A 19,233-nucleotide genomic window follows, 5' to 3' on the forward strand; every position below is an offset into this window, starting at 1 on the left:
ATAGATGATAGATGATAGATGATAGATGATAGATGATAGATGATAGATAGATAGGTGATAGGTGATAGGTGATAGATGATAGATGATAGATGATAGATGATAGATGATAGATGATAGATGATAGATGATAGATGATAGATAGATGATAGATGATAGATGATAGATGATAGATGATAGATGATAGATGATAGATAGATAGGTGATAGGTGATAGGTGATAGGTGATAGATGATAGATGATAGATGATAGATGATAGATGATAGATGATAGATGATAGATGATAGATGATAGATGATAGATAGATAGGTGATAGGTGATAGATGATAGATGATAGATGATAGATGATAGATGATAGATGATAGATAGATAGGTGATAGGTGATAGGTGATAGATGATAGATGATAGATGATAGCTGATAGATGATAGATGATAGATGATAGATGATAGATGATAGATGATAGATGATAGATGATAGATAGATAGGTGATAGGTGATAGGTGATAGATGATAGATGATAGATGATAGATGATAGATGATAGATGATAGATGATAGATGATAGATGATAGATGATAGATGATAGATAGATAGGTGATAGGTGATAGGTGATAGATGATAGATGATAGATGATAGATGATAGATGATAGATGATAGATGATAGATGATAGATGATAGATAGATAGCTGATAGATGATAGATGATAGATGATAGATGATAGATGATAGATGATAGATGATAGATGATAGATGATAGATGATAGATGATAGATGATAGATAGATAGCTGATAGATGATAGATGATAGATGATAGATGATAGATGATAGATGATAGAAAGATAGATAGATAGATGATAGATGATAGATGATAGATGATAGATGATAGATGATAGATGATAGATGATAGAAAGATAGATAGATAGGTGATTGATAGATGATAGATGATAGATGATAGATGATAGATGATAGATGATAGAAAGATAGATAGATAGGTGATAGATGATAGATGATAGATGATAGATGATAGATGATAGATGATAGATGATAGATGATAGATGATAGATGATAGATAGATAGGTGATAGATGATAGATGATAGATGATAGATGATAGATGATAGATGATAGATGATAGATGATAGATGATAGATAGATAGGTGATAGGTGATAGGTGATAGATGATAGATGATAGATGATAGATGATAGATGATAGATGATAGATGATAGATGATAGATGATAGATAGATAGGTGATAGGTGATAGATGATAGATGATAGATGATAGATGATAGATGATAGATGATAGATGATAGATGATAGATGATAGATAGATAGGTGATAGGTGATAGGTGATAGATGATAGATGATAGATGATAGCTGATAGATGATAGATGATAGATGATAGATGATAGATGATAGATGATAGATGATAGATGATAGCTGATAGATGATAGATGATAGATGATAGATGATAGATGATAGATAGATAGATGATAGATGATAGATGATAGATGATAGATGATAGATGATAGATAGATAGATGATAGATGATAGATGATAGATGATAGGTGATAGGTGATAGGTGATAGGTGATAGATGATAGATGATAGATGATAGATGATAGATGATAGATAGATAGGTGATAGATGATAGATGATAGATGATAGATGATAGCTGATAGATGATAGATGATAGATGATAGATGATAGATGATAGATGATAGATGATAGATAGATAGGTGATAGGTGATAGATGATAGATGATAGATGATAGATGATAGATGATAGATGATAGATGATAGATGATAGCTGATAGCTGATAGCTGATAGATGATAGATGATAGATGATAGATGATAGATAGATAGATGATAGATGATAGATGATAGATGATAGATGATAGATGATAGATAGATAGGTGATAGGTGATAGGTGATAGGTGATAGGTGATAGGTGATAGGTGATAGGTGATAGATGATAGATGATAGATGATAGATGATAGATAGATAGATGATAGATGATAGATGATAGATGATAGATGATAGATAGATAGATGATAGATGATAGGTGATAGGTGATAGGTGATAGGTGATAGGTGATAGGTGATAGGTGATAGATGATAGATGATAGATGATAGATGATAGATGATAGCTGATAGCTGATAGATGATAGATGATAGCTGATAGATGATAGATGATAGATGATAGATGATAGATGATAGATGATAGATAGATGATAGATGATAGATGATAGATGATAGATGATAGATGATAGATAGATGATAGATGATAGATGATAGATGATAGATGATAGATAGATGATAGATGATAGATGATAGATGATAGATGATAGATGATAGATGATAGATAGATGATAGATGATAGATGATAGATGATAGATAGATGATAGATGATAGATGATAGATGATAGATGATAGATGATAGATGATTGATAGATGATAGATGATAGATGATAGATAGATGATAGATGATAGATGATAGATGATAGATGATAGATGATAGATGATAGATAGATGATAGATGATAGATGATAGATGATAGATGATAGATGATAGATGATAGATAGATAGGTGATAGATGATAGATGATAGATAGATAGGTGATAGATGATAGATGATAGATGATAGATGATAGATGATAGATGATAGATGATAGATGATAGATGATAGAAAGATAGATAGATAGGTGATAGATGATAGATGATAGATGATAGAAAGATAGATAGATAGGTGATAGATGATAGATGATAGATGATAGATGGTAGATGATAGATGATAGATGATAGATGATAGATGATAGATGATAGATGATAGATGATAGGTGATAGGTGATAGATGATAGATAGATAGATGATAGATGATAGATAGATAGATGATAGATGATAGATGATAGATGATAGATGATAGATGATAGATGATAGATGATAGATGATAGATAGATAGATGATAGATGATAGATGATAGATGATAGATGATAGATAGATAGATGATAGATGATAGATGATAGATGATAGATGATAGATGATAGATGATAGATGATAGATGATAGATGATAGATAGATAGCTGATAGATGATAGATGATAGATGATAGATGATAGATGATAGATGATAGAAAGATAGATAGATAGATGATAGATGATAGATGATAGATGATAGATGATAGATGATAGATGATAGATAGATAGATGATAGATGATAGATGATAGATGATAGATGATAGATGATAGATGATAGATAGATAGATGATAGATGATAGATGATAGATGATAGATGATAGATGATAGATAGATAGCTGATAGATGATAGATGATAGATGATAGATGATAGATGATAGATGATAGATGATAGAAAGATAGATAGATAGATGATAGATGATAGATGATAGATGATAGATGATAGATGATAGAAAGATAGATAGATAGATGATAGATGATAGATGATAGATGATAGATGATAGATGATAGAAAGATAGATAGATAGATGATAGATGATAGATGATAGATGATAGATAGATAGATGATAGATGATAGATGATAGATGATAGATGATAGATGATAGATGATAGATAGATAGATGATAGATGATAGATGATAGATGATAGATAGATAGATGATAGATGATAGATGATAGATGATAGATGATAGATAGATAGCTGATAGATGATAGATGATAGATGATAGATGATAGATGATAGATGATAGAAAGATAGATAGATAGATGATAGATGATAGATGATAGATGATAGATGATAGATGATAGATGATAGATGATAGATAGATAGATGATAGATGATAGATAGATAGCTGATAGATGATAGATGATAGCTGATAGATGATAGCTGATAGATGATAGATGATAGCTGATAGATGATAGCTGATAGATGATAGATGATAGCTGATAGATGATAGATGATAGATGATAGATGATAGATGATAGATGATAGATGATAGATAGATAGGTGATAGGTGATAGATGATAGATGATAGATGATAGATGATAGATGATAGATGATAGATGATAGATGATAGAAAGATAGATAGATAGGTGATAGATGATAGATGATAGATGATAGATGATAGATGATAGATGATAGAAAGATTGATAGATGATAGATGATAGATGATAGATGATAGATGATAGAAAGATAGATAGATAGGTGATAGATGATAGATGATAGATGATAGATGATAGATGATAGATGATAGCTGATAGATGATAGATGATAGATGATAGATGATAGATGATAGATGATAGAAAGATAGATAGATAGGTGATAGATGATAGATGATAGATAGATAGCTGATAGATGATAGATGATAGATGATAGATGATAGCTGATAGATGATAGATGATAGATGATAGATGATAGATGATAGAAAGATAGATAGATAGGTGATTGATAGATGATAGATGATAGATGATAGATGATAGATGATAGATGATAGATGATAGAAAGATAGATAGATAGGTGATAGATGATAGATGATAGATGATAGATGATAGATGATAGATGATAGAAAGATAGATAGATAGGTGATAGATGATAGATGATAGATGATAGATGATAGATGATAGAAAGATAGATAGATAGGTGATACATGATCTATTACTGCCAGTAGGGATGGGTAAAGATAACATTTTGAGGTGGTGGAGAGGGAGACTGAAGGCATTTATGCCTATGTGATTTTTTTTTCTATGTGAAAAAGAGAGAGACAGAGAGACAGAGACAGAGAGTTGGAGAGAGAGACAGAGAGAGACAGAGAGTGCCAGGGCAAAGTAAAACCTGGAAGAGAGCAAGCAAGTTTTGAAACAGCTGCTATGCAGAATGTTAAGGGAAACAACAGTGAGTTTAAAAAGCAAACAACAGATTAGTGAAGTCCTAGGATTCTTGGAGGAGTAAATGGTTATCGCATCTTTGCTGTTGCCATTGTCTTTGCCGCTGCCATCATCATCATCACTGTCGTCATCTCCAGAACAAATTATGCTTCAGCCACATAACCGTTACGTAGTTGAGAAAACTATTCCTTTCAAAAACTAATAATCATTTATGCTAGTTTCATGCTTATCGTAGGGTGTTGTAGGGTGTTTTTATTCATTGCATCCTCCCTCTCACCTGTGCTTGCTTAGGTTAAGCCCATGATACAGAGAGGCCACGAGAGTCTGGTCCATCACATCCTGCTCTATCAGTGCAGCAGCAACTTCAGCGACAGCGTCCTGGACCACGGCCACGAGTGCTACCACCCTAACATGCCCGATGCCTTCCTCACCTGCGAGACTGTCATTTTTGCGTGGGCCATTGGTGGAGAGGTGGGCCAATGATTACTGAGATGTAACGAAGTTAATTGATCATTTTTCCCCCTACGAGTCTAACACTTACATGTAAAACTCTATATACTATTTTTTTTTTAATGTATGTATGTATTTATTTATTTATTTATGGCTGTGTTGGGTCTTCGTTGCTGTGCGTGGGCTTTCTCTGGTTGCTGCGAGCGGGGGCTGCTCTTCATTGTGGAGCACGGGCTTCTCATTGCAGTGGCTTCTCTTGTTGCGCAGCACAGGCTCTAGGCGCGTGAGCTTCATTAGTTGTGGCACGCGGGCTCAGTAGTTGTGGCTCACGGGCTTAGTTGCTCCGTGGCATGTGGGATCTTCCCGGACTAGGGCTCGAACCCGTGTCCACTGCATTAGCAGGTGGATTCTTAACCGCTGCGCCACCAGGGAGGCCCTATATACTATTTTTGATATGAGGGTGGTTTATTTTTCTTTCCATAGGAAGTAATTCTTCCCTTAAGCCATTTTATTTGATCAACTATAGATTAATGGATTTGAAGAACATTGAAATATCATTGAGAATGGCTGGCTTTTGGGTGGAGCAGAGCTCTGAGGGACTTTCACAGGACAGTATGTCATGGAATTTTGCTTGTTTAGGGTTTTTCCTATCCACCTCATGTTGGATTATCCCTTGGCACTCCGTTAGACCCTCATTATGTGCTCCTGGAAGTCCATTACGACAATCCAACATATAAGGAAGGTGAGTGTATTCTTTATACATTCTACCTATGATTTTTAAAGTTTTGTAACTTTTAATTTTAACAGAGTTAAACAGACTTAAAATAAAATAACATCCAGTGGTAGAAAGAATTAACCTATACATTTGTCATCCAATTAGGATACTTTTTTTAGAATGAAAAAGGGCACTATTAATAGTTACACTGGGACAGCAGTCATTAACCAGCGATGAACCAGGCAAATGGGCGCATGTGATCACTAATTTTAAAAAGCAATTTGCATATTACTTACCAGGAAGTAGAATAATAGACTTTTCCCTTTATGATGTAAATTAGTCCCAAATACATGGTGCTTACAAAATATTTTCTTTCTAAAAGCATATATAAAAAACTATCGTTCATCACACTAGAAAATATTAAGCATTTTGTTGTGTGATAGGCAAACCATAAATATACTCAAAAATATTTATGCAGTGACACTGTGTAATATGATGTTGGAATGAAGAGAGGTAAGTATTTACACCTGAATTCACTATGTAATATTCCAAAGCCAAAAAATTGAAGGATTTAATATGAAATTATCAACAGAAGAAACTTAAAGTTATTATCTTACACTGATTCGTGCAATTTTTCAGCAAATACTGAGCACCAATGATGTGCTGGATCTGTGTTTAACAACATAATGTCCCCACCCTCATGGACATTATAGTGTAGTGGAAAAGAGAAACAATAAAATAATCACAACAATTAATACAAAATTATATATATGTTAATTGATCCAAAAGTCAGTTCGGTAGTCACAGGTAGGTAAGTCACCACTGCAGAGAAGAAGCAATTTTATAGTGGAACGGATTTATGAAGTGTTTGGGGCTCATACTGTCCGTCCTTATGATAACTATGTCACAGCAAGAGATGTGTCTTATTCATCTTTCCTCCCCACTGTGCCTGTTGTTGTGCTGTTCACATTATAGATTCTTAATAACTGTTTGTTGATAGAACGACTGATGAATTATTAAAAGACTGGTAATAAACTATAAAGAAAGTTAACCATTAGTACTTTTCTCCATCACCAGGTGGTTTCCAGACCAAGGGGTTTTCACCTCTATGTAAATGTTACTGAACTTCACCTCAAAACAATATAAAATAAAACTCCTGTTGAGTTATTCTATATTCTAATGAATGACTTTAGAATTTTCGTTCTGTCTTCATGTTAGGTAATTGTGGAATATATCAGCTAGTCAACACAAACGTGTCTCCCATGGTATGCTGTGTAAGTGAAGAATGGTTGCAGACCATATGGTGACTCATCTTTTAATTCCTCTTTTTGAAGCTGAATGTTGCCGTCCATTAATCTTTGCTTGTATTCCTTTCCCTTGTGAGATTTTTAAGAAAAGCCAATGAACCCATTTCAACTGAATATGGAAAACTTTTTCTTTTTTAAGAACTTAAACTCACTTTGAATGATTCTTGTTTAAATGCTCGTTCCAGGCTTAATAGATAATTCTGGATTGAGGTTATTTCACACGACAGATATAAGGAAATACGACGCTGGGGTGATTGAGGCTGGCCTCTGGGTAAGCCTCTTCCACACAATCCCTCCAGGCCTGCCTGATTTCCGGTCTGAGGGCCACTGCACCCTGGAATGCCTGGAAGAGGTATGCTATGTCTGAGTCTATGAGCTGTTGTTTCCAGATTCATCTATGCTCTTAGAAACTATGTTTGGAAAATTCCAAGTTAGTTTATTATTAATCTTTTTCTTGTTGTCATGCTGTAAAACAATTATTTACAATTTTAGCAGGACCTCTATTGCTTTTTTAAATCTTGAAGACTACAGGTGTAGAATTCTAAAGACAGGAATAATTTTCAGGGTGTTTTCCTTCCTTTCCCCTCCTTTGATTGTTTCATAGCGGATACTTCACTTTCTCTTTTACAATTTCGACCTTTGTTTGTGTAGTCCCCTTCTCCTTTCTCAACTTCATCTTTACCCATATTTGTTTTTTCCATGATTCATTTTCATTTTTTTCTCATTTTCTCTGATTTATAGTTGCCTTCCCTTCTTTAACCAAAGAGCAAGAATAACTAATATAAAAATACATATTGGATAAGAGAAAACCATATATAAGTATTTCATAATGGCTGCTTCCATTTATAGTTCTTTTTTCTTGAATTAAAGTATTTCGACATGGATAGTATTCTTTATGAATTATAGGATATTGTGGTTGTAGACAGTATGGCAGACTGGTGGAGTGGAAAGATTGTGCTCTTCTGAGTTATTTAAGACATTTACACCATGAATTAAATTGCCATGACATCAACCACTAGCTGTAGGACCATGAGCATTTCATTTAATTTCACTCTCTCAGTTCAGTTTTCTTATCTGGAAAAGTGGGAATAGATTTTCCTTTTAAGAGTTTTCAACGTGCAAGCTACCAACATACTGGAATCTTTTTGCCAGGAGCTTTGACTGCTTTCTTACCTACTAAAAGAAGAAAAAAGAAAGGTAATATTTAGAAGTGGTCCAGTTGGTCCTCAGCAAGCATTAGTCCCTTTTCTTTTCTCCCAGCCAGTATTGCTTCACAAAGATAACACTGCTAGGTATAAGTCAGGAAAAATCCAAATTCAAATTGTCTGGCAGCTCATGCATTCACTTAAATCGTGTAAGCTTTTCTTCTCCGTTGCCCCTACAAGTGTGTTTTAAGGTGAACCGTCTGAGCTTACTTGGGCTAATCAGGCCTCTGTCCCCTGTGTCCCCTGTGTCCCCTGCAGGCTTTGGAAGTTGAGAAGCCAAGTGGCATCCACGTGTTTGCTGTTCTGCTCCATGCTCACCTGGCAGGCAGAGGCATCAGGCTGCGTCATTTTCGCAAAGGGGAGGAAATGAGATTACTCGCTTATGATGATGATTTTGACTTCAATTTCCAGGAGTTTCAGTACCTTAAGGAAGAACGAACAATCTTACCAGTATGATTGTTTTGTTCTTTTTCACTGAATGTCATCAAAGTCCTGAGACATATGTCTGCTGAGAATTAGCCAGGTTTCTATTGGTGAAATAAATCGCTCATCCATATCCTCAAAGCCACCCACCATGGCTGTTGCACAAGCCACATGGAATGTGTTTGATCTGTTTTCCCAAATTGAAACTCATTTTTCTTACTATTCCCAGGGGCAACTCAAGTTGTTGATTTAAAAAGAAAATAAAAACTTGGGTTTTGTGCTGTAAGCATCTTTTTTTTTTTCTTTTTTTACTTGACTCCCCAGTTAACAATCCTTTGGCTTGCAGTTCAAGTAATGGTAAGATCAGAAGTTTGCTTTCAACATAAGATAGTTTTTGGAAGTTTCATTTCAGTAAAAATGAATATAAGGTAATTCTTTCATTTGACAGATATTTGGACATAGCTAATTATTCTGTTGTGTGTAATTCAGCTTGCAGCAGTACTTGGGGTTCTAGTGGAAGGGCACAGAAGAGAACTTTATGCTTTATAATAATGAAGAATTTTAAAAATTTTATGATGCTTCATTTTGTCAAATTTTTTATTTAATGGCCATCAAGCTCAATAGTTATATAAATTCCTACCCTTATTCTCTTTTTTTTTGGTTTTTAAAAAAATTTATTTATTTATTTTTGGCTGTGTTGGGTCTTTGTTTCTGTACGAGGGCTTTCTCTAGTTGTGGCAAGCGGGGGCCACTCTTCATCGCGGTGCGGTGCGCGGGCCTCTCACTATCTCCTGTTGTGGAGCACAGGCTCCAGACGTGCAGGCTCAGTAGTTATGGCTCACGGGCCCAATTGCTCTGCGGCATGTGGGATCCTCCCAGAACCAGGGCTCGAACCTGTGTCCCCTGCATTGGCAGGCAGATTCTCAACCACTGCGCCACCAAGGAAGCCCCTTATTCTCTTCTTAAAAGTCAGATACTTATACTAGTTATGAAGTGAGAGTAATAGCAATATCTTTTCTACATGCAGAAATCCCCTGACACACCCTGAGAGTAGGAAGATGAAATTTGAGAAACAGTGATCTCAAGATTCTTAAGGACTACCCTCCATTTTATGGTGTTGTCTTGTCTTGGGACTCTCCAACCAGTTTTATTGGGTTATCTCAGAACTCCTTGTGACACATAACTGGTGTGCCATAAGTAGGGTATAAATATGTTGAGATACTGATCTCTGGGCTCTCTGAATATCCAGGCAGGGAGGACAAATCTGGGGGCCATTACCCAGAGCTCACTCCCTCTGATGAATAGCCTGTCCACTTACCTGACTGGGGAGCCATAAAAAATTATTTTCATTACGTGCAGAACTGTTCAAAAGGTTGGAAAGTATGGGAAAAATAAATTACTAGTAATTTGCCTCATAAATCTGTTTTAAGAAAATGAATACCTAAGGACCTTTAAAGAAAATAATGTAAATGAAGAGATAATCACAATAACTGGTATCTGTGGCTAACATTTATGAAGTGTTTCATCTGTACTAAGAACTAAATGTGTGTTCTGTCATGTAATCTCCTCCCAACAGCTGTGCAAGATAAGTGCTATTTTTATCATTATTTTTTAGATGAACAAATTGTGCCCAGTTGAGTCATTTCCTTACCTAAGGTCATGTAGCTAGAACATGGTGGAGTCTGGCCTGAACAAAGAGAGTCTTATTTGTTTGTTTGCTTGCTTATTATACTAGCAAACCTAGAATTTAATAGATCAAAGGTCTTCTTATGAATCAAATTACTTAATGCATGCATTCATATAGCAAATTAAACTGTCTACAAATGTATTAGATAAATAAAACAGCATGAAACTCCAATCTGAAAGCTTCTACTTTTATGTTTTAGGGGGATAATCTAATTACTGAGTGTCGCTACAACACAAAAGATAGATCCCGGATGACTTGGGTAAGACGAATTTTATTATTATTAAAATTTTTTTGTGGAGGAGAAGGAATAAACTTTTTAGAAGAGAAAAAAGTGAAAAGCATTCACATTTGGAAGCAAAATTCCTGAATGTCTTGAACATGAATCATCATAAAAGTGAAATCAGAGCTGTTTTAGCATTTTATCAGATTAACTAATGATACCTTGGTAATATTTGCAGTATAATTTAGTGACCCTTTCATGAAAAGCTGTACTTAGTCTTTCAGTTTTCCCTCACCCAATATTATTAATAAAGACCTGTGGTCGCTAATGACCATGCGCGTGAGTCTGGACTTAGATTAATCGAGACTTCAAAAGGAAGAATAAATTCCATGACCTTAGCGCTTCTGACCCAAAGAGAAATCTGGCCCCAACAGATTTACTGGGGAGTTCTGCCAAACATTCAAGAAATAAATCACTCATGCCTTCCTCGGTCTCTTCCAGGGAGCACAAAAAAAGGGAGAACACCTTCTACCAACTCATTTTATGAAGTTAGCATAAGCTTAATACTGAAACTTGATATGGGCCATACGAGAAAGGTCCCCAACATGCACCCGAGGGAAGTAACTTTGACAAAAAGTATTGACAAACCAAATCCAGCATTATATAAAAATGTAACGTTAGGACTGATTTGGGCTTTACTAAGGAATGTAAAATTGGTTCAAATTAGAAAATACACTAATGCCATTATACATTAAGAGATTGAAGGAAAAAGACTTATGATCACTTCAATAGGGGCAGAAAAAGCATTCATAAAATTTGTCAGTCATGGGGGCAATAAAGGACATTTAGCAAACTAGGAATAGGAGAGAATTGCCTTAACCAGATAAAGATTAGCTGTGAAAAATCTATAGCAAATATCAAACTAAGTGAAATACTAGAAGTAATTCTTTAAAGTCAGGAAGAAGACAAGGATATTTATTATCACTGGTTTTATTCAATATCGTAGTAGAAAAGAAAAAAATGAGATATAAAGATCAGAAAGGAAGAAGCGAAGAAGTAAAACACATTATTTACAGATATTGTAATTTTCCACATCAAAACCTCCCCCAAACTGATAAATCTAAAGTTAATTGTATTTTAGTATACAATAAATTATCTCAAGAAAATTCAATTTAAGGCTACACATCCTATAGAAATAAAATAACATTAGATGTGTTTGATATCTATGGAGAAAATTATTAGTCATTATGCAAGACATTAAAGATCACCTAAAGAAATTAAGAGGTACTGTGTTCATGGATAGAAAAGCTCAGTGAAACAAAGATAATCTTTCTTTTTAAATTGGTTTATAAATTTGATATAATTCCAGTAAAGAAAGATCAGAGAGATTTTATGATTTGGGGTTTTGGTGTCTAACTAAGAAATCTTCACCTAGCCAAAGGTTTTCTCCTATTTTTTAAAAAAAAATTTTCTAAAAATTTTACAGTTTTAGCTTTTACACGGAGCAAGTTGATTGTAAAATCTACATAAAAGAGCAAAGGGTTAAGAATTGGCAAGACACTACTAAAAAGAACAAGATGGGAAACAAGCTACTAGATTTGATGACTTATTTTAAAGCTATGGTGATTAATAGTGTGGTTTGGGTCCAGAGTTAGAAGAGTGGGCTGGAATAGGGATCCTGGAAACAGACCTACAAACCCCCTACGTGGAAACTTGGTTTAATATAGAAATGGCATTCAGATAAGTGGCAAAGGATGGACTTTTTCATTAAAGAATTTAGTGGCACAGTTGGGTATCCAGATGACAAAAATAAAATTACATCTTTATCTCCCACAATACACAAAAAAATCATTTCCAGGTAGATTAAACATTAAAATGTGAAAAACAAAATATTAAAACCATTAGGAGAAATATATATAAATATAACTTTAGTACTTTGGGGTAAGAACTTCTTAAACAGAACATAAAAAGCACAAACTATAAATTAGAAGATTGATGAATTTGATTACCTTAACGCTTTTGGTTACCCAAAAAACACTATTAAGTGAAAAGATAAGTTCTAAACTGAAAAAAAAAATTTGCAATACATAAAGCATTAGTATCCAGCATATAAAATAGATTCTATAAATCCATAACATAAGACAAACATACAATAGAAAAAAAGCAGAAGTGTGTCCCTCACTGGACATTGCCATCGGAGTCAAGGAATGACCCACTTAAAGTTATACTCTCTTCAGTGGGGCAGCCAGCAGCCAATGACTGGTTGATGTGAGAATACAAAAGCCCAATTCCCTTCCTACAATTTGGTATAACTCTGAATAGCCGTCCCAGCTCAAGGACAGATTAAATATATTTACTGAGGTGTCAGCTGCACCTCATTTGCAGATCAGCTTCTTCTTTTGCCCAATCCTGCATCAAGTGCGAAGCATTCTGTTTTGCAATTTGTAAAATCATTGCATATTAGCTACTACATTAACGTATAACTATGAACAACACTACTATGTTTTTCACCTTCACTTTTGAAAGATAGATGATTTGCTGGATGCAGAATTCTTGGTTAATTTCTTTTTCCCTGGAGCAGTTGAAAATGTGATTCCAATATCTTTTTGTTACTTCCATCGATGAAATGTCAGTTGTTCACTGTATTACTGCTCCCCTGTATACAATGTATCGTTTTTCTTTGCTGCTTTCAAGATTTTCTCTTTGTCTTTGGCTTTCAGCAATATGACTATGATGTGTCTAAGTATGGCTGTCTTCATAATTATCTTTGGCATTTATTGAGCTTCTTGGGTCTGTAAGTTAATGTTTTTCACTCAATTTGGGAGGATTTCCACCATTTTTTTCAAATATTTTTTTCTATTCTTTTTTTCTCTTCCCTCTCATTCTGGAATTCAAATTACACACATGGAACATCTAATATTATCCTACAGATCTCTGAGGTGTTTTCACTTTCTTTAGTCTTTTTTTCTCTGTCCTTTGGGTTGGGAAATTGCTATTGATTGATCTTCAAGTTCACGGCTTCCTTCCTCTGCCATGTCAAGTTGCTGTTGAGCTCATCCTGTGAATTTTTAATGTAGTTATAGTACATTTCAACTCTAGAATTTCTATTCGGTTCCTTTTTCTAATGTTTTCCTTTGTCTGATGTCATTCCTTATTTGTTCACTCATTTTTAACATATTTACCTTTAATTATTTGAACATCTTTCTTTAGCTCTTTACATATATTTATGTCTGATTTTAAATCTTTGCTAAATCCAGCATCCATGTCTTCTCACAATTCATTTCTACTAACTTTTTGTCCTGAATACAGATCATAGTTTCCAGTTTCTTTTCATGTTTAATAACTTTTGGTTGAAAATTGGACATTGTTGTAGCAACTCCAGATGCTGTTCTTCTTTTTTAATTAGTACATAATTTACTACTTAGATTCAAACTGTGACCTGTGCCTCCCCTGTGGTATGCAGCTGCTGATGTTTATATACATGACAGCAAGATTATGGAAAATTCAGTGCAATCAATCAGGCAAAGATTCCATCAAACTGACCGATTGGTATCTTGTTACTGAACATCCTCTGGAATGTTCACTGTGGTGAGAAGTTTACATCACATACACTGAACTTTGAGGAGATTATTAAGTTATTTAAGAAAGGCAGCTTTTAAAGAGATGGAAATAACTTTATTAATTTTGAAATGTGCCGCTATCTGTTGAAAAACCAAATTGGCCTTTAAGTGATTATTTTTCAGCTTTAAGATTTATGACATTTCGATATGGGAAGAAAATGCATAACATTTGCAGCTTGTGTGCTATAAGTATCAGAGTCGGTGGAACATACATTTTTCTAAATAAAGTATCTCCATTTTCAGGGAGGATTAAGCACCAGGAATGAAATGTGTCTCTCTTACCTTCTTTATTACCCACGAATTAATCTTACTCGATGTGCAAGTATCCCAGACATTATGGAACAACTTCAGTTCATTGGTGTTAAGGAGATCTACAGGCCAGTCACGTAAGTAGTAAACAGATTTCATGGCAGGGGTAAGGATGGGCTTTATTTTCATACTAGATTCATCACCATGTTATGGGATTCCTTTATGTGCTGTTCTATTTGATTATTTTCAACTGGGGAGTCCAAGGGACCTTCTTGCTTGTTGTGTCCAGGGGCCTTGAGACTACTCTTAGCTTCAGTAGTTTTCTAGGAAGACCTAAAGGATTCAGCTTATAGTTGTACTCATGGCTAATATTTATTACAGTGAAAGAACATAAAGAAAAATGAACAAAAGGAAAAGGCACATGAGGTAAAGTCCACAGGAAACCAAGTGCAAGCTTCCAAGAGACCTCTCCTAGTGGAGTCACACAGCGTGTGCTTAATTCCACCCACGTCAAATTATGACAACATATATGAAGTGTTGTCAACTGGAGAAGCTCATTAGAGACTCAGTGCTCAGAGTTTCTACTGGGGGCTGGTCACATAGGTGCCCTCTGCTTAGCAAATAGCAAAATTCCAGACTCCCAGGAGGAAAGCAAGTGTTCAACATAAACAGCGTCATTTGTACAGACAGTCTAGGTACAGTAAATTACTCTTAGCATTTGGAGAAAGTTTTATGTCCTTATAGGAAATTGTTTGCTATTTAAGTTCACTGATGCCAGCCAGAGGTCAGTCTTCCAAGCAGGTGTTCCTAAGGATGGCAGTCTCAGGCCTGCTGTGTTAACTCTTTCTGCACAATTGCATATAATAGAAATGACTTGGGATAAAATTATAAACAAGAGAAATATTATTCCTGCTCCCTTGAGATTGTGTGCTAGAGTGGGGAAGAGGTAATAAGCAAATAAACAACATAATATAAAATTTCCGATATTAAAAGATGTTATGAAAATAATCAAGACAGTGAAGGAAGTATATAGTTGTTCTCAGTAGGGTGGTGAGAGCGTCTCTCGGGAGGTGTCTTAGTCCATTTGGACTCTTATTACTGCCATAGACAGGGTAGCTTATAAACAACAGAAAATTTATCTGTCACTGTTCCGGAGGCTGAGAAGTGCAAGATCAAGATTCTGGCAGATTCAGCATCTGGTGAGGACCCACTTCCTCACAGACAGCCATCTTCTCACAGTGACCTCATGCGGCAGAGAGTCAAGGGAGCTTTCTCAAGCTGCTTCTATAAGGGCACTAATCCCACTTATGAGGACAGAGCCTCCCAAAGACCCCACCTCCTAATAATGTCACCCTGGACATTAAGATTTCAACATGTGAATTGCGGGGGGTGGCGGAACACAGATATTCAGACCATAGCAGGAGGTGATGTTTGAGCAGAGACCTCGGTGATCTGGAGCCAGCCAAGGAAAGATATGCAAGTATACTCTTCAGGGAGAAAAGCCAGTATAATGGATGGCGAGTATGAGGCTAGCATGTTCAAAGAACAGCAAGAAGGTGAGTTTGGCTGAAGCAGGGTGAAATTTGGCAGAGAGTAGGTGAGGAGGTCTAAGAGCAAGTGGGACCATATAGTGTAGAACTTTATAGGCAACATAAGGACTTTGGGTTTTAAGTGCGAAGAGAAGCTATTATAGGGTATAGGGTATTAAGAATGTTAATTTAGCTACTGTGTTGAGAAAGGACTCTAGAAGGGCAAGATTGGAAAGAATAATATCTACCTGGAGACTTGTGATTGTCCAGTTGAGAGGTGAGGGTGCCTTGGACCAGGATGGTGCCAGTAGTGTTCATGAGAAATGGTTCCAATCAGGTTAGCTTTTGAAGGTAGCACTCTCTGGGCTTGTTGATTGACTGCATCTCTGGGGGATGGTGAGGGAAGAGAAGAGTAAAGGGAAAGTAATGATATGTGAATGGTGCAGGGAAACATGTTTGAAGAAGAAATTGAGAATTATTATTAATTAATTATTATTATTAATATTAAGGTTGATGTAGAATAAAAGGATTTTATCCATTCTTAGTAGTGCCACAAAGAAGAATTAGGGTGGCTGGTAGAAATTTTGAAGTGTAGATTTTATTTTAATATAAGGAAGAATTTTCTAATGATTAGGATTTTTCAAAATGAAAAAGACTGATGTAATTAGGCAAAAGATACACATAGATTTTTGAGGGGGTGTATTTAAGGAGAGGTTAAATAAACTCTTAATGAGGATGTGGTAAAATGCAGATCTGAAGGAGAATATAATTATGGTCTCCTTTTTGTTCCAAAATTTTATAGGGATTATAAATTAGGAACTAAAAACACTCTTCTTTTTAAATTAAACCTGCTATTCATAGATATGTTCTACTGAGTTCTTATCCAGACAACCCAATGACCACTAGACAATAAGTCTGTATCTACCAAAATACAAATAACAAAATGCTGGTGTAAATTAGGTTGTAGGTTATGAAGTATTTTCACATACATGATTTCATTTAATTTATTTTCACACAATTCCAATAGGTAGAGCAGTATTTGCAATCCCAGTTTAGAGAAGGAAATGGAAGCTAAGAGATTAAAAATCTGTTCAACCTCATAGAGTACATACTAAATGGGAGAGCTGGGGTTTGTATTGTGGTTGCTGATATATGTGCCTTTTTGTTCACAATCAATAACTACATTGCAAATAAGTAAATAAAATATCAATAAAAATCAAAACAGCACATAAAACGTCATTCTAAAAACACTAGGATGTAGTCTTGTTTTTAAAATATTGAGTTTATATTGTTTCTTACTAAGACTTAAGTAGTTTTTTTTTCCCTTTAGAATATTTTTAACGTATTGACTAGAAACTTTTCCTAATCAAGAGAATGTTGGAGTGAATGTTGGATGAACATTCAAAGCCGTGTATTTACAAGATGAATGAAATGTGTTCTGTGGTCCAGTTATTTTTTTGTGTGTTCAACTTGCGTGAAGCCTCTGAAACGTTCAGCTCCTGTGTCCCAACGAGCTCTGCCAGTGTCCGCACGTTTGGTCTCCTTCAGGAAATATTGAAGTTGGGGTTTTCATCACTTCAAAAGACAGGGAGAGTTGCTTCAAAGAACAAGGCCAGTTTTGAGATGTTATTGCCCACATAAAACCATTTAACTACATGGTTAAATATAGTTATTCTTCAAAAATATGAGTGAAAAAGAGCCTCTGTTATAAAATACATGTTTGGACTTTAAATCAGACTTTCAAGTCTAGTTCATCATCACACTGACATAAATATCATTAAAGGCCAAACCAACAAGGTTCTGGTGAAAAGATCAGAAAGAGAGAAATGGTTTGAGTGCTTTTTTTCTGTTTTGCTTATAAGAATATCGCTAATTTGGTTTTAGGACACGGTACTAAACAGGAATATTATAAAACATATAACCTAGAATCTCCTATTTTTGCTTTTAATGTAGGGACTATTTAGGTGTCCAGTTTTGTTTTAAACATTCTGTGGCAATTCTAGGATTAAAGGATGCATTGGTGGAAAGATAGAGACAAGTACATCCTGTCTCAGGATTTGTCTGTTTGGGGGGATGCAGTTTTTCTCTGCCTCCTACAGATCTGGCAAGGCTTAAGGAAAAACAAAAAACTCCCAAAGATCAGATAACAGAGTAGACAATGAGCTCAGATAAATTTGTATTCTCTGCTGCACCATACATCACCACTGTCTGTGTGGTTCCAGTGAGGTTTATGTGATGGAAAGTTCCTGCCTTATTTGTTCTATTTCTTAAAAAAAAACCCAGGAGAGGTGTTTGTATTTTTCTTTGCAGGAAAAAAATTACTTTATGTTGATAAGGTGTAAAAGTCACACAGGCTTTATTATAAAGAGTTTAGGTAATGCAGAAAAAGGTTTTAAAAAAGAGGATGGGGCTTCCCTGGTGGCGCAGCGGTTGAGAATCCGCCTGCCAGTGCAGGGGACATGGGTTCAAACCCTGGTCCAGGAAGATCCCACATGCCGCGGAGCAACTAAGCCCGCGAGCCACAACTACTGAGCCCGCATGCCACAACTACTGAAGCCTGTGCGCCTAGAGCCCGTGCTCCGCAACAAGAGAAGCCACCTCAGTGAGAAGCCCGCACACCTCAATGAAGAGTAGCCCTCGCTCGCCGCAACTAGAGAAAGCCCACGTACAGCAAAGACCCAACGCAGCCAAAAATAAATAAATTTTTAAAAAAAAAGGATGAAAGCAATCACCCCAAATTCTGTTAGGAATAAGCAACACTAACATTAATGGAATGTCATTACAGACATTTTTCTATGTAGGTATTTATATGAAGATGAATAGAGTAGCGTTAGACAGATTATAATTTGTGCAGCGCTTTAAACAAAAATATTACAATTTAATTTTGTTTTAATTTATCAGAAGAAAAAGAAACTAAATCAAAATTGAATAATTGTTGAACAAATAAGCATTGCTATTGTTTTTAACTACAAGAGATAATATTGT

General features: G+C 35.3%; 1 protein-coding gene across 2 annotated transcripts in view; it reads left to right on the plus strand.

Annotated features, from left to right (window-relative positions):
• MOXD1 (monooxygenase DBH like 1) overlaps positions 1–19,233 on the plus strand; it is an 86,103-nt gene that overhangs the window by 59,424 nt on the left and 7,446 nt on the right. The window contains exons 5-10 of one of the 2 annotated variants that reach the window (XM_082406367.1): positions 5,135–5,314; positions 5,933–6,035; positions 7,501–7,667; positions 8,779–8,970; positions 10,830–10,889; positions 14,714–14,856. In XM_082406367.1, the coding sequence (XP_082262493.1) occupies positions 5,135–5,314; positions 5,933–6,035; positions 7,501–7,667; positions 8,779–8,970; positions 10,830–10,889; positions 14,714–14,856 (845 nt within the window). The remainder of the gene's footprint in view (positions 1–5,134; positions 5,315–5,932; positions 6,036–7,500; positions 7,668–8,778; positions 8,971–10,829; positions 10,890–14,713; positions 14,857–19,233) is intronic. The other variant, XM_082406368.1, reaches the window with a different exon arrangement.

This window comes from Balaenoptera borealis, assembly GCF_965194805.1.
Source record: "Balaenoptera borealis genome assembly, chromosome: 9".
Taxonomy (NCBI): domain Eukaryota; kingdom Metazoa; phylum Chordata; class Mammalia; order Artiodactyla; family Balaenopteridae; genus Balaenoptera; species Balaenoptera borealis.